Source organism: Volvox carteri (genome assembly GCF_000143455.1).
Source record: "Volvox carteri f. nagariensis unplaced genomic scaffold VOLCAscaffold_15, whole genome shotgun sequence".
NCBI lineage: Eukaryota > Viridiplantae > Chlorophyta > Chlorophyceae > Chlamydomonadales > Volvocaceae > Volvox > Volvox carteri.
The window spans coordinates 99328-114309 of NW_003307558.1; the positions used below are offsets into that span (position 1 = coordinate 99328).

The window sequence follows — 14982 nt, forward strand, 5'->3', positions numbered from 1 at the left end:
CTCACAGCCCCGAGTGACACCCCAATCCACCATGGCCGCACCAAATGGCTACCTTCCACCTCCAAACCAAAGGAATAGCCAAAAACCAATCAATTTTCTTTTGTGACATCCCTACCCCCACCGTGCCTTGAAACCCTCGGCCCCCGTCTCCCCCCCCTACTTGCCGGCAACGTGCTCGGCTTCCCCGCGCCCAGGACAGGCAATTACGGAGCGGCGGCAATTGCAGCAGCTGCCGACCGCGCCACACCTTCGCCTCCCTCTGCATTGCCTTTACACCACCATACGTATATCAGCGGTTTCCAGGGAGAACAAGCACAATCAGTGACGCACACCTTGTAAGGCCCTTCTTGCAATATGGCACCCGAGAATATCCCCAGAGATCCCGTGTACAACACGTACATAACCCGCCACCATGCGGAGGTACGGCACCCCTCCCCGCAACGAACCTCCTCCGCATTCAGGCCAAACTCGGGCCTTACGTACACTGACCAACAGTAAGTGTGCGCGTACAGCCGGGCGGTTGAGACATGGGGCGGCAGTTGGCAGTTGGCAGTTAGCATGTGTATGGGCAGGCCGGGGTGTGGCGGCTGGGGAAGGGGCGGGGCCGCCCTACAGCTCTTCTGCAGATTGGGGGTTGAGGGTGCGGGTGCTGAGGGCCCGTGGGGCTTGGTTAAGGATAAGAGGTGTGTGTGTGAGGGGGGGGCTGCGCGATCAGGCCGATGGGCTGCATGGGTCAGTGGGTGGGTCAGATTTGGTGGGGTTGTATAATCAGCCCTCCGCCCACTTTCCCTTCCCCTGGAGAGGTGTATCAGGGACACGGAAGGGAGGTAGCCAAACACCCCGACTCCTCAGGAAAGGGGAGGATGCAGGAGCCATGGACCTCCCAAATCAGCTGCTTACTTTCGTTCTGCATGTGCTTGCGCGATGTGGTTGCGCCTGGCAACAGCTAAATAGAAAGGGCTTAATATTTACGCTTGCAAGATCAGCTTGTTTTTTCGTTTAAAAGGTTTTTCAATATGTACCATTATCCAAGAAGTATACCGCCCGCACCTCCGCCCTTCCTCACCTTTCCCTCCCCATGATCCTTCACCCACCTTTCTGTCCACCCCCCCGCCCGTTAACAACAACAACAACAACAACAACCACAACTACAACCACAACAGACTGCAAGGCAGTCGCTCCGTGTACCAGCACTTCCACCGGCCATTCAACGACCACTCCAGGTACCTGGCGGTCGCCTCCAGGGCAGATCGTGCCGTGTATCGGGACCTGCCACGTGTCCCCCCTCCCCCCTGGGACGGCTCCAGGGGGGAGGAGGAGATGCTGCAGCAGTGGCTACCGCCAGGGGAGCGAGGAGGAGGTGCGTGTAACGGATGTGTGAGGGGGAGGGGGAGGGGCTTGCAGGGGAGTTCAGATGTCTTCGTGTTGCGGGAACGGTTGGCGACTGCGGGGCTCCGTTTACTGTGTTTGTCTTCCCCCTCCAGTCCAGGCCCGGCAGCATCCCCGCTTTTCCCTCTTACTCTCACCCCGTCCGTACTCCCGTCTTGCATCCCGGCCACCTCGGCCGCCTCGGCCACGTCGGCCCGCTGTCCCCTGCCCCACCCCCTCCAGCTGCCCCGCCGCCCCGCCGCCCCGCCTCCGCACCCCCGGGCACTTACCATGCTGGCAGCAGCAGCACCACCACCACGGCCTACCGCTCCCAGCAGCAAACCGCGAGCCCCACCCTCCGACTGGACCTCCGGGGGATTACACTGGCTGATAACATGGTCACCTCGACGGGTGGGTACGATGTATATATGTAGGGAGGGGGGAAGAGGAGAGGGGAGAGGGGGAAGAGGAGCGGGGAGAGGGGGAAGAGGAGAGGGGAGAGGGGGAAGAGGAGCGGGGAGAGGGGGAAGAGGAGCGGGGAGAGGGGGAGGGGGCAGGCGGGTCCACAGCAGGGCGATGCGAGAGTGCGATGTGATGTGCGCACATTTGTATGTATGTCTGCCCGTCCCGCTCCCCCAGGTCGGCCCAGCTACACGATGGCGGCTCTGGTGGAGGCGGATCTGGAATCCGGGGTTCCCCTGGAGGATCTGGAGAGACCGGCGACGGAGCGGAAAGGCAGGGCTGCTGTCGTACAGACATACCCGGTACGGCAAAGAGGTGTATGGTATGGTGTGGTATATGTGAAATGCCACCATTCGCCTTTGTTTGGGGCTGGGGATGCTTCTAGTTGCCTCATCGCCCCATTACCGCAGTCATTTCCCCCGTTAGCGGGATTCATGTTGGCTTTGGAGGTGGTGGGGGGTTATCGTTGGTGTCGCCTTGGCTGCTGTGAATACCCGGAGGCGACAACAAAGCTTTGCTGGCTGGGGTGATACACACGCACACGCACACGCACACGCACGCACACTATTTACCCTGAATTTCAAAACATACATATGATAGCAAAACATCTTCTATTATTCGTCATGGTGACGCGGAAGTTACGCGTACACACATTCGGAAAACGTCGTCGTATAGCCCCCAAGGCCCCTCTCCACAAACCCAGTAAAGCCCTGGCTGTGTGCTGATTGGCTTTCTTACGAAGGTGGCGCCCTCGATGGTCGGGTACGGCAGCGGTGGTGTACGGCCGTTCCATCAGGACTACCGCCACTACAAGTACTTTGGCTTTGCCGGCAAGGGCGCGAAAACAAGCTGGGCGCATAATCCCAAGTACAGCAAGTAGGTTGGGTGGTGAGGCAGGGAGGTCGGGAGGGAAGCAGGGGCCGATTCCGCTGTGGACGCTGATACTGAGGTGATTTACGGTTCATCAGCATTCTAAAATGCTGATGGTGATGTTTTGGATGCGAATGGAAGCGGGAAACGACATCCCTCTCCTTATTCTTGTACAATTTTAAAAGTTTCGTTGGAAGGATATGAAAACGCGTGAAGGAAATCACGTTTCTGTCAACTGTCTTGAAAAGGGTTGAAATTTGGATCTTGACATTTGAAATTGCGTTCAAATACGAATCTGCAGGCTGTACGCGGACCTCTTGACTTCTGGCGGCCGCGATTCCACGGCTCCGGGTATGGCCCAGAACGGCGCTCCGACAGACCCCCTTCAGGAGGAGTTGGGTGGCCCTCGGAGGCCGCTAACCGCCACAGAGCGCAAGCTGGTCAACGAGTTCAAGTGAGCATCTGCCATTGCGTTGGGAGCTCCTTTATTTCCCCCCTCCATTAAAACCTCTAAACGCTTTCTTACCATTACCCTTTTTTACCTTTTTCATCGGTGGTGGTTTCAGGTGGCATAATTACGAAGCGGAGGGAATTCCCTCCGACCCCAATGTTACTCGCCTGCTGGCTCACGTGGCGGCGGGGGTTCAACCCACACCCCGCACCCTCCGGCACCTGAAACTGCACCCGCAAAAGCAGCAGCAGCAGCAGCAACTACAGAGGCGGCGGCGGGAGGCGGCTACAGCAGAGCGGCAACGGCAGCAGCTGAACCGGATAGACCCGGAGATCATAGGTGCGGGGGACGGGGGATAACGTTTAGGGTTTTAGGGGTTAGGGTTTACTGCAAGTACTAAAAAGACGAGTGGGGCTTGGAGTGAACGAGGGGTGTGCGCGTGTGACTACCTCACAACTCATCGCTTCTGGCCCTCCCTCCCTCTGTCCGCCTCTGTCGGCTCCTATTGATTTAATTTTTGTCGTGCCTGCGCGGCTATCGGTCGGTATCTGTTGCCGTACCGCTGCCGTACGGTGTGCCCTTGCAGAGCCGTATCGTGCCCTGGTGGACCTTGAGCGACGCCAGGCGCTGCCCGCCGACGCCAACAGTACGGCAGGAAAAAGTTACGGCACCCGTGTGATGACGTACCGTCAGATGGCCTCGCCGTACGCTGCGGAGATCAACCGCTCTCCCAACCACGGGTCCCAATCCCCTTGGCACCAGCGCTACGCGCATTACAAATACTCGGGCTTTGCGGGGAAGGGGGCGAGCTCTAGTTGGGCGCGTAATCCGAAATACGCATACATGTACGACTGAGCTCGTAATGCAAAACCACGAAACGTTTGATATATGCGTTCATATGCATGTAACTGTATGAATATATGGACATAGTTGTACAATCTACACATGGCGTGGGCTGTACGGTGGGGGCGTGCATGTTGAACTGTGTCGTACAGTGCCGTACAAGGCCCTCCTGAACAAGCAGAGGGCAGGGGGACGTGTGCCGCTATAGCTCTGGCCTATAGGGCGACGGGCTGCTGGTGGTAGTGGTGGCAGTGGTGGGGGAGTGGATTGCAGTGCGCTGGTGCTGCTGTTCTCCCGGGCCTTGTCCTGAACCTTGACTGTGAAGTCAGCAGGTTTTGCCGTACATTAGCAGGCGTTGGCCGTTGTGCTGTTGGGTGAGTTTTGCGGAACGAAGGAAAAAGGACAAGGTCGGTCCAGGGTTGGTCGCTTCCTCGAAGTCAATGAAAAGAGTGGAGCCCTCCTCAAGTCGGTGCAGGCGGGTGCGGCCGGTTTCTTGGGCACGCTTGGCGAATGAGTTGGTTCCTTGTTGGAGCCGCACCCCGTGATGTGAGAGCTTGACATCCGTACCTTACGGATCTTGCACGACAATGGCACGCATGTATGGACCGGCGAACTGCGAGTACATGAGTGTAACCCTAGCCAATCTCTCGGCACACGATGCATTTGTGATCAAGCACAAAAGCATGCGGTGTGGAGCTTTACTCTGCCAGTTCGCGACCAGCCGCCGGTCTTGTTCAAGTCCTTAAAGTACGACTCCAAATGGCCGTACGACCGGAAAAAGGCTGCATTGTCTTTGGACACTCTCCATGTAACCTTGCATTGTGTTTTCACGGAATGAGCGAAAGTAGTCGCGGGCTCCTAGGGGGGCGGTGCGGGAGCTGTTGGCTGCCGGTAAGGGGGGTAGTGTGGTTCGCAACTTTGGCTGCAGTAGCAGTCATTGCAGTAGTTAGATACCTTGCCTCTCCCGTACACTCCAGGGGAGCCCACGAGAGGACGACTCTACGACAGCTGGTCAAAGTTTTGACTTGAAACGTCATTCATTTTTGCCCCAGGGCGCGCGTTCGTGTTTATTTGCCCAAGAGGACTTTTGCAGCCAGTAGCGATTTCGCGAGTCGGTGGGTCGGTCTTGATTGCTGTGTACGAAGGCATGGAACCGGCTTTGCTCGCTGTCTTGTATCTTTCGCCACCGCTGCCGCTGGCTACTGCTATCACCCATTGCCATCGGCAAAGTGCACCGCCAGGTCTGCCCAGAGCGGCCACCAAGTACACATTGCCCCTGGATGAGCTGACCCTTGGGCATTCACAACTAGCTAGCTCCCTTGGTCCTACGGGTACGGGCGCTGACCAACTGACCCATAGGTCCTAATGGACCCCAAAGCTAGTGGCCCAATCGCCCACGCAGCAGATCCTCCCTTTGAAATTCCGTCGGAATTCTAATCAGCCGGCCCCCAAGTGGACACCACACAGCACGCAGCGACCCCACGGGGTGCCCTCCGGGCCTGTGAGCCCCTAGGCATGTGACCGCGGGTCAACGGACCCAGGTAAGCTGGAGGAGGGATTTTGAGGAGCATGTAGTACTACATCGTGAGCCGTACAATTGCCGTATTCATCGAATTTTCCGTCCTGAGTCTCTGGTGCTCTCTGCCTGAGCCTCCGGTGGCGGCGCACACGCATGCGCAAATACGCGCGTGTGTAAGCAGCCGCAGTATAAAAGTCGCATGCATACGTCGCACTCGGAAATGTACAAACAAATCTAATCGCTAAGGTAAGGGTCCTGATATTGATTGCCGACACCTCTAAGGGATTGCTCACTGGCGGAAACGTACCGCCGTACCGCCATACCATATTTTGCCTCAAAACGACGGACTCGTACCGTAACCCTAAGCCCAAACAGACAGAAAGACAGACAGACAGACAGACAGGCAGGACAACGGCAGGGTTAAGAGCTGGCAGGAAGGAAACTCCTGTGTTGCCGTACAGATGCCGTATGGACTGTATGGCCTCAGTAACGAGCTCCCTCGCCCATTATTCATCTCAGAGGCAAAACCGTGGCCGTCTGTCCAATCATGCATATTGAGCCGGACTGCCGCTTTACTGTTGTTCATCGATTGATGAGTTGATGCATGGAGCACACACAAGTCCTCCCTTGCATTGTATTTTGTCGTACGTGTTTCCCATTATTTCCTGAATTGGACATACAGCACCTCTCCGCGGCCAAACCACCAACGGCAACAACTGACACAAAACAAAATGCACAACAACCCGCAGCAGCAGCAGCACTGCCCAGAAGCAGTATTTACGACGCCCCACAGCGGCGCTATCATCAAATGCATCAACCATAGTAACACACCAGGTTCAGAGTTATTGCGCGACTTGTAGTGTACGTCATTCTTGGTTTGTTGGGAGGTTGACAATGCAGGATTCGCGTACATGCGGTAGCAGCGCAGCTTTGGAGTTCGCAAAGTTTTTGCGTCGATGCAGATACATGCGGTAATTGGATGTCATGCGGCGATGCGGACGTACGGCAATAGCGGGGACTGACGTACTATCTGTCGAGGATTAGGCCTAATCGTGGAGCGGAGGAAAACACAGATGCACGTGCATACACACACACGCATACGCATACACGCGTGGTAAGGGCGTGTATCGACATAAACATAATATGTGTATATGTGTATGCATAGGTGTGCACTCACGCACGTCACGCTTCGGTCTCAGCACTCTGCTCATATACACATGGATATATGCAGAATGTCTTTTCATGCACGGCAGAGAATCGCAAAAATGCCAGCTCGCACGTCGATTTGTCATTAGTACTGCAGTGATCAGGGCCGATACCAATGGTGTTGACGCGGCACCACCCACGCGGCACACACACATACATACATGCAAACTCCTAGCGCTATACGCCCATCCTCACCCCTCACCCCCACCAGCCCCCGAAGTCATGCAACCCGCCAGGGCTGCGTCATATCGCGTCATATCGCGTCATGTCATGTCATGTCATGTACCAGACCCCTTCCTTTGTAACATCGGGGGACCGTACGGCTAAAGCAGGAGCGCCACAATGGTGGAGGGGGATTCAGGGCAATGACTGAAGACGCCGGAGGCCCCTACGCGTTCCATTTCCCCCACATGTACCTCACGCGCCATGTCACGTTGCACCCACCATCATTATCCCCTTGATAACATCCCTATAAATTCAGAAAGGAGGCAAGAATCTGCTTTTCCACGCGTGCCATCCTGGCAAGGGTGCACCAACGCCCCCACAGGCGCCCCGTGACGTCGTCTTATTAATAACCGTCAAAAAACATGCGGCTAAGCTCGTTTGTAAGAACAGCTCAGAAAAGAGCCGATGGGGGCATTGTCGTCCTCTCGCACGAAGCAATCAATCACGCAGAGGCCGACTTGGACCACGTTTACGCTGCAGAGGAGTTGCGCGCACGCACATGTACATGACGTACACACGCAGTACGCACCCCACGTATCCCGCCCCCCTCAATATACATCTATATATATGTAGATATATATGTACACACACAGACATACATACACGCATATGTAGCATACCGCCTGCGCATGATGATGTTGGGGCCCAGCCAGCTTTCCATGCAGGCACTCGCCCATACACGTATTTCCGTACATGTGAAGCACAGAGGCACGCAGGTGGCCGGGGACTTCCTTCTCTGGGCTTCCCCCCCGGCCGCCCTTCGTTCTCCATTTCCACCATTCCTCCCGACCTGCCTCCCTCTTCCGGTGCAATGCACTTCCCCCCCACCCAGCTTCCCTCCCCCATCACAAAAGCAAGTTTTATGAAAGTGGCTGTTGAATTCTCTTCAGCACGCCTGGCAGGCTAGATCTTGTTCGTCTATTAGCCTGGAGCACGAGGGCGTGTGTGGAATGCAGCATGATGAGGAAAGTGAGTCGAGCTGGGGCGGAAAGGGAAAGAGAGATCGGCCTCAGCGCTTGTTTGGAGAGGGAGTTTGAAGAGGGCGTTTGAAGAGGGCGTTTCAAGGGCGTGGAAGAGCGCCGCATGTCCCGAGAAAAGAAGGCTGTCATTGCAATTCACAATTCGTCAACAAACGTTTGCGCATACCACCTACACATTCCGGCTCCACACGCAAACCACCTAGGGGGTTTCCGCAGGAGAAGAATGCTCAACAGAACAACTCTAGGCATGCACTGCCAAACCGATGAGACGATCTGGCAGAAGTGGGAAGAGGAGACCCACTTCCAGAGGGAGGGAGCAAGACTGGCGGGAGCGACCCGGCGGTTTCCCGGAAGAGGATACCGCAGGCTGGTAAGGTGAGATGCGAGGTGAGGTGGTGTGCGGAACTATAGTGGAACCCAAGGGCCAGGAGTGACCCATGGGACATCATGTGCCTCAGCCACTGGCGGTAGTTGCCGTAGCAGCGAGTAGCAGTCACACTTCAGGCAGCTGAAGAGCCAAGTTGACGTGCCCAAGCCACTTACCCGTTGCAGTCGTTATCCAGGCCGTCTGCGCACAGCTTGCAAGGCTCTTGTTGCGGCAGAAGGCCCGTCCCGGCGCTGCAGACTTGGATCGTTGCATAATTAGCGTCCGTACTGACAACCCGTACTGCAAAGTACGGGCTGGCCGTTGCGCCGAGGCGCAGCCGTTTGTAGACGTCCACATCGGTGCTCGCGCCCACCAGGAGGGGCTTGTACGGCGTGCCAACACGTGCGGTCATACCGTCGTACTGATGTACGTACACCTGGAAATGATTTGCCGGGGCTGATATGTTGGGGTAGCGGAGTGGCGTACGTCGATGCTAGTTGCGCGTCTCCGCGACATTTCGAGCTACTCATGTGTACGGCAATTGTGTACGGAACACTGGTACAGTACAATATACATAATTTATGATCTGTAGCTACATTCCATCGCCATGTTGGGTGCACTCATGGTAACATGTCCTCCCTGGACAAAAACACACACGACCCCTTTCCCGTCCGGGGGAGAGAGCTTAGGCGGTCTTTCCGTTGGGGCTGGGCAGCAGCAGCCCCTGACCAGTGCCAGGCCTTAATCACAAACACACACACACACACACACGTATATGCGCGCGTGCGTGTGTATATCGACGGAGCCTCTGCCCCTGTCACATGGCGCATGTGCCGCATGGGGAGCTTTCCTAACAGCGGCGCCGGCAGCGTCGGCTCTTCCGTCACACATGCCACCACTCTCCGCACCTGTCCGCTCAGCTCCGCCGCCAGAGCCTTGTCGTACGCGCTGCCGGTGCTGCTACTGCCTGATAGGCGGTAGCTGATGAAGAAACGGCCGTTGGGTGGGGAACCACCTCGGAGTCCGGTGGCCCCCGTGGGGGCTGCGGCGGGTACTGTCACCGCTACAACGGCATCCCGACGTGTGTTGGTTGGGGGGAGCTTAATGGTGCCAATGAATGGCCCTGTGATGTTGCCGGTGCTGCTGCGAGTCTTACCGTCTAGAAGAGTGAGCCAGCCGTTCTGGGGAACACGAGGGCCGGAAGCATTGAGTGGAGAGGGAGTGAGGTTGTGGATTTGAATTTGGATTTGGATTTGGACTTGTCAGTTTTCGCCGGTGGCTTCCGGATATTTTGTACTGCACAAACTTCACGGGGTTCACCATTTTTTACACTTTGCACCATCACCTCGCGCATCACCTCGCGGCCCGTACCTTATAGCTATTCGGTGCATTGGGACACACCAGCCCGGCTGCCTCGGAGGCGGAGCCCATGGGGCAGGTGGGGTCAGCCCGAGCTCCCCCCGCCCGGCCCAGCCCGCTCGGTAGAGCGCCTTCCCGCGCGCCGCCGTGCGACAAACTGTACGAATGACCCAGATCGTGAATCAGCTGCGAAACCACCGTACGGACGGAGCTGCCCGGCATCTGCGGTATCCGGGAGGTATGTCGGGTTTGGGGGATGGAATCGGACGGGGTCGATTTCCAGTCACTGGTAAATGGTGAAGGGCGCTAGAAAAGAAAGGGAGATAAAGCAGCTAGTCGAACCAAAGGGCCCAGTATCCAGATACGTACACAGCCAGGACAGGACATGGATCCTGATTTGGATCGTATGGGCCCGGATAGACGACATCTGATGAAAGAAGAGACACAGGTGGAGCTGGTGTTTAGAGGCACATTCACATATCCAGCCAAGCACCCGCATCTAAACCCCCATCCACACACCACACACGCGCAGTACCGACCACTTTCTGGACCAGGGGGCAGTCCGCGGAGCAACCCACAGACGCCAGGGACCACCACTCGCCGCAGGCGGGCAGGTCGGGGATCAGGAAGATGCGTCGCTCGTACTTCCAAGGCTGTAGCCCTAGACTCGTTTTTGACTGGATGAATGTACGGCAAAGAAGGGGGGGGGGATGAGGGGTGGGAAGCGGGGGGCAGGAGGGGACTGTTTAATGAGGCGTCGAGGGGGGGGAGGGACCAGAAGGGGGGGAAGAAAGATCGAACACCTGCCGGAGGTTCAGCTGCCAGCGGCCGGCCAGCCGGCCAACCGAGCAGCCGTGCGGGTGATGATGATGGGGGGGAGATGTATCTGTTACTGTGATGCTGTCCGTCCCCGACCTCCATCTCCCTCACCTCCATTGGACAGTTGGGGCCGGAGTTGTGCCGCGCATTCCCAGGGAGCCCTGAACCTCCCTTTCAAGCGAAGCGTCCGGGGCTTTCATTCCTTCTTCCCGTCCCACCGCCGTCCGCCTTTCCGTCCGCGACATAAGATACATACTTACATACATACGCGCAGACTGTACATCGTCAACGACACATAACCGAACCGTATACACAGTGGGACCGTGACTTCCCATATGCACCTTTCCCACCTGTTGTACGACATCCATGGCGTACTGCATCCAGCCAAATACCTCCCTGTCCGTGCACCGTTGTGAGTCGTACGATCGGTTGTTGGAGGGTGTGGCGTAGCACGGCACGTCGATGGGTTCCAGGAGGACGTTGTTCTCCTGACTGCAACACACGGAGAGCCACGGAGTCAAAAGGAGCGGGTGGGATGGGGTGACATGGGGTTTGGCCCGGGGGAAATACACACACGGCGGTTCTCTCTTGAGACAGCTCTTTAGACGGGGATTGTAAGTGAAAGGAACTGCTGTACATGCACCCTGCGACACGTACTCATTTCGGTCGTCGATAACTCGCCAACGCCGCGGCACCGCAAGGCAGAGCGCGCACATCGTTTGTATGCACTAGGCTTGAGCCGTACCATGTGCGCGTGTGCTATGCGTGTATGTGCGCCCCGCCCCAAACCCCGGTCCTCCCGCCACCAGCACCAGCCCTGCCCCTTCTTCCCACCCAAGCCAACCTGAAACTCTCCACCCCGTGCGAGCAGTCAGATATGAACTGGGGCAGTGTGGCGCCATCCATTGCGGAGCCGTCCCAATAGGGAAGCAAGTCCTGGGTGGGTGGGTGGTGGGTGGGTGGATGGGGCAGTTTAATTTGCGAGCAGGGGTGTATAAGGGCGTGCACGGGTATAGCTTTGGTAGGAGACAAGGATCGCAAATCCAGGTGGGCGGGGAGAGCACGGGAAGGCAAGGCAGGGAAGGTAAGTGGCTAGGGCGGGGCGCGGGCTGTAGAAGCGGTGGCGGGATGGCCAGGGTAATCTTAGGGTTGATAAAGTAGGATGATGAAGTCAGAAATGGAAAGGAAACCGCCCGCTAAGGCAAGCAGGCAGGCAGGCAGGCAGGCAGGCAGACATTCCTGATTCCAACGAAAGTGAATTAGGGGGGAGGTCGTTGTTCTGACTCCCATAATGCGCTGGGAGATGTACCTGCATCATCGGTCCTAGACCCCCCCCCCTTGGGGTTCCCCCCTCGGATACGTCCCCCCGCCCTCCTAGCCGCCCCCCAAGCACCTGGCGTTTCAACGGGTTGACCTGGCCGCATATGTTTAAGATGTAAGTGATGGAGGTGAAGGGCCGCGGGCGGGGTACTTCATAACTAATATGCCGCAGATAGCGGTAGAAGCTGCTGGAGATGACGCTCAAGGTGTCCGCCTGGATGTAGTCGGAATCGACGTCCTGATCAGCAGCGGCCGCCGTTAGACCAGAGCCCTTTCCTGCCGCTGCCTGTGCGACAGCTGCCGCCGCCGTTGCCGCCGTCACGCGCTGCTGGCCGATTAGTCGTACGGCATCTCCGGTCTCCAGTGCGTCATACTGTTGGGCGCCCTGGTTACGCCGGAACGGCGAGCGAGTTGGTGAGTAACCTCCGACCTACCCCCCGATATGGCTTCTGTGGCCTCTGTCCCCTTTTAGGGGACCAAAAAGGATTCGTCAAAGTGGCCAACAGCCCCTCCCAGAACTCTCTCTGAAACACTGAAATGAATAAGTAGCTTTCCATGTGAATTGCATAATTGCAAAACAGTGCATGCCAGCCTACGTCACGTGACGCTGCATAAACGTCAAGTCAGAGGATACCAGTTTGCAATCCCTCCCGGGCACAACCGCAGCTCCGAACCCCTATGGCCGTGTCGTACAAGTACGGCATCCCGACAGCTCAGCTTGGATCCCTCCCACACAACAGCCTTCATGCGCCCTTACCCACCACGCCGCTGCTGAATACGAGTCGCCGATACGCGTTGGAGGAGCTCTGGCCCGGCAGTACAGGAGGTACGACGACAAAAAAGAGGCGCGAATCGTCGTCCTGAGCAGTGCTGGATGACGAGGAGGTGGAGGTGGAGGTAGAGGAGGAGGAGGAGGAGGAGGAGGGGTTGTTGCGGGGATCGGGTTGGACAGAAAGCACCAAAAGCTCATCGCCTGGGTGCCGGTAAGGCGTGCAGGAGCAGGGAGCGAACACAAGTTTTTGGACATGGATGTACGTATGGACGCTTTTTGACGTTTTTGCTACAAGCTTCACGCGCTTGTGGAGCCCCCCCCCAAACTAGGCAAGAGGCCCATTAAAGAGGCCCATTAAACAAGCCACCGAGGGCAAGGACGACGTAAGGAAGGTGGAGGCCAGGCGGTGGTTTCCGGCTGGGGGAACTGAATTCGGTGGCGATGTGTAGCATGATGGCAACACTATGGATAACATCCGGATGTAGCAGCCAACCATCTTGATTAACGGCAAACAGATTGCACGATGTGCCCATCCGCAACGATGGGCTGGCTACTGCACTTCCTATCCCGCTGTGGCCATGCGCCGTTCCTTGCGGCCCAGTCTTCCCCCTTCCCTGCGCCTTTGAAGACAGAGACAACGCCACCCGGGTGACGTCGCAGTCTGATCTAGGCGCCCAAACAGGCATCAATATCGATAAACGAACCATGGCTTCTGCGGGGTCTCCTAAACAAGCCACCGCCAGCCACTATAAACTTCTCTCAAAGCTCCAGCGGTGCCGTACTTCCCGGGTAAAATGTACCCTCACACCAGACACACACACACACCCTTGCAACACCCATGCGACAAAAAATGATGCCATGTCGTACCATTCTCGGGTTGGGAGTTGTACGGCTGGATTGAAGGTGTAGCCGGGGGCGCGAGCGGGGCGTCGGGTACATGAGGTGACGGCGGGGGTGGGGGTTTGAGTGCGGCCCAGACGAGCGGCGACTGAGGCCGCTGCGGCGACGCAATCTTGAATGGGGATGCAGGCGAAGGTGTCTTTGCCACCCGTAAGGGAGAGGGTGGTGGTGAAGATACGCGTGGCGGGCTCCGCTTAATGGGGGGCGATCGCCGTGGTGCTGGCAGCCGTGGCGACGGCGGCTTTGGCGACGGAGCCGGCGAAGGGTGCTTCTTGGGTTGAGGACGCGGCGACGGTTGAGGCCGTGGGGGGGGTGGCGATCGCTGAGCCGGCGACGGCGGCGGCTCTGGCGACAGCTGTGGGGACGGTGGCGGTATGGGCAATGAAGACGGGGAGGGCGGTAGGGTACTGCTGGGTTTTGTTGGCAAGCTTTTGGGGTTACTGGCAGCTGGGGGTGTTGAGAGGGGAGAGACGGCTGCTAGGGAGACGCCGCGTGGCTGAGCTCGAAGTACTTGGAGGTTTTGTGCGGCGCATTGAGCCCACATCAGGGTCACCAGCGTGACGGCAATGGGGCCGCGGCATAGAGAAGAGATTGCGGCAGTGATTCTAACGGCCGCTGCCATGACGCGCTTGGCCTGTGCTGATGTGTTGCTCTATAGCCGTAAGGCTGCCACGGAAAGAAAGATGGGAGAGAAAAGGGGAGGGCGAGAAAGAGGAAGTTGTGCCTTGGAAAGTGCCCCTGCGGATGTTTGGCGCTTGTCAGACGCAAAGAACTGGGGTGAGCTGGATGGGTCGCAGGCACTTGGGGTGCCTGCGGATGGGGCCAACGGCAATTGACTGGGTTGGGGAGCTGCGGCTTACTGCTCTGTTATATTAGTCGCGCCTTCGCCCTTTGTGGCCTTCGCCGCTCGCGACTTCCACCGCTCGCGCACAAGGGTGAGGAGGCTGCGGTCGAAGGGGCTTTCCTAAAATGCGCTGTGTGTGTACGGAGCAGCACCTGCGAGGGGCAGAGACGAGGCCATAGTTTTCGGCTTAGGGGCGGGCGATTAAAGGAGACATGGAAAGAGGCCGCACCGCGGAAAGCGCACCAATATTCAGAAAGGGCCGAGGTCTGCGTGTGGTTTGTTTGTTTGTGCGGAAGTTCTGCAAAGATTTAAGCTTTAACCCTTCTCGCCATAGATTTTTAATTTGTATTCATGCTAATGCGCGCTGGAAGATGAACGGCCACGTCGTCTCCACGACAACAGGTTAAGCTCAAAATGATAGCGATTCGTAACTGTCACGTTGAAGAATGCTAATTAAGTGGCGTTAGACATGCGAAACGACAGCGGTAGGTCGTTCAAAAGCTTGTGCAGCAACACCCCACCAAGGAACCGTTAGCTTACCCAGATATCTTAATACTATAGGATAACTGGAGGAAAGAGAGATATCATACCTGGTAACAGAATTGCTAAGGCATACTCTAAAGCTTGCTCCGCCTTCAGTAAGGTTGCGTGATAGTGCGAGTTACAGTTTGCGTTTT

General features: G+C 57.2%; 2 protein-coding genes across 2 annotated transcripts; one reads left to right on the top strand and one right to left on the bottom strand.

Annotated features, from left to right (window-relative positions):
• Positions 1 to 354: 354 nt before the first annotated feature.
• VOLCADRAFT_89966 (uncharacterized protein) lies at positions 355 to 4006 on the top strand (the record flags this gene model as incomplete). The annotated part of the gene is made up of 9 exons (XM_002949534.1): positions 355 to 395; positions 462 to 494; positions 1308 to 1360; positions 1612 to 1779; positions 2008 to 2132; positions 2573 to 2706; positions 3002 to 3154; positions 3267 to 3490; positions 3738 to 4006. The coding sequence occupies 9 exons, from the start codon at positions 355 to 357 to the stop codon at positions 4004 to 4006; spliced, it is 1200 nt and encodes a 399-aa protein (XP_002949580.1).
• Positions 4007 to 7830: 3824 nt separating this feature from the next.
• On the bottom strand, positions 7831 to 14482 carry VOLCADRAFT_89967 (uncharacterized protein; the record flags this gene model as incomplete). The annotated part of the gene is made up of 11 exons (XM_002949651.1): positions 7831 to 7870; positions 8468 to 8727; positions 9200 to 9472; positions 9663 to 9872; positions 10190 to 10327; positions 10820 to 10961; positions 11314 to 11405; positions 11863 to 12174; positions 12547 to 12659; positions 13429 to 13908; positions 14458 to 14482. The coding sequence occupies 11 exons, from the start codon at positions 14480 to 14482 to the stop codon at positions 7831 to 7833; spliced, it is 2085 nt and encodes a 694-aa protein (XP_002949697.1).
• Positions 14483 to 14982: the final 500 nt, after the last annotated feature.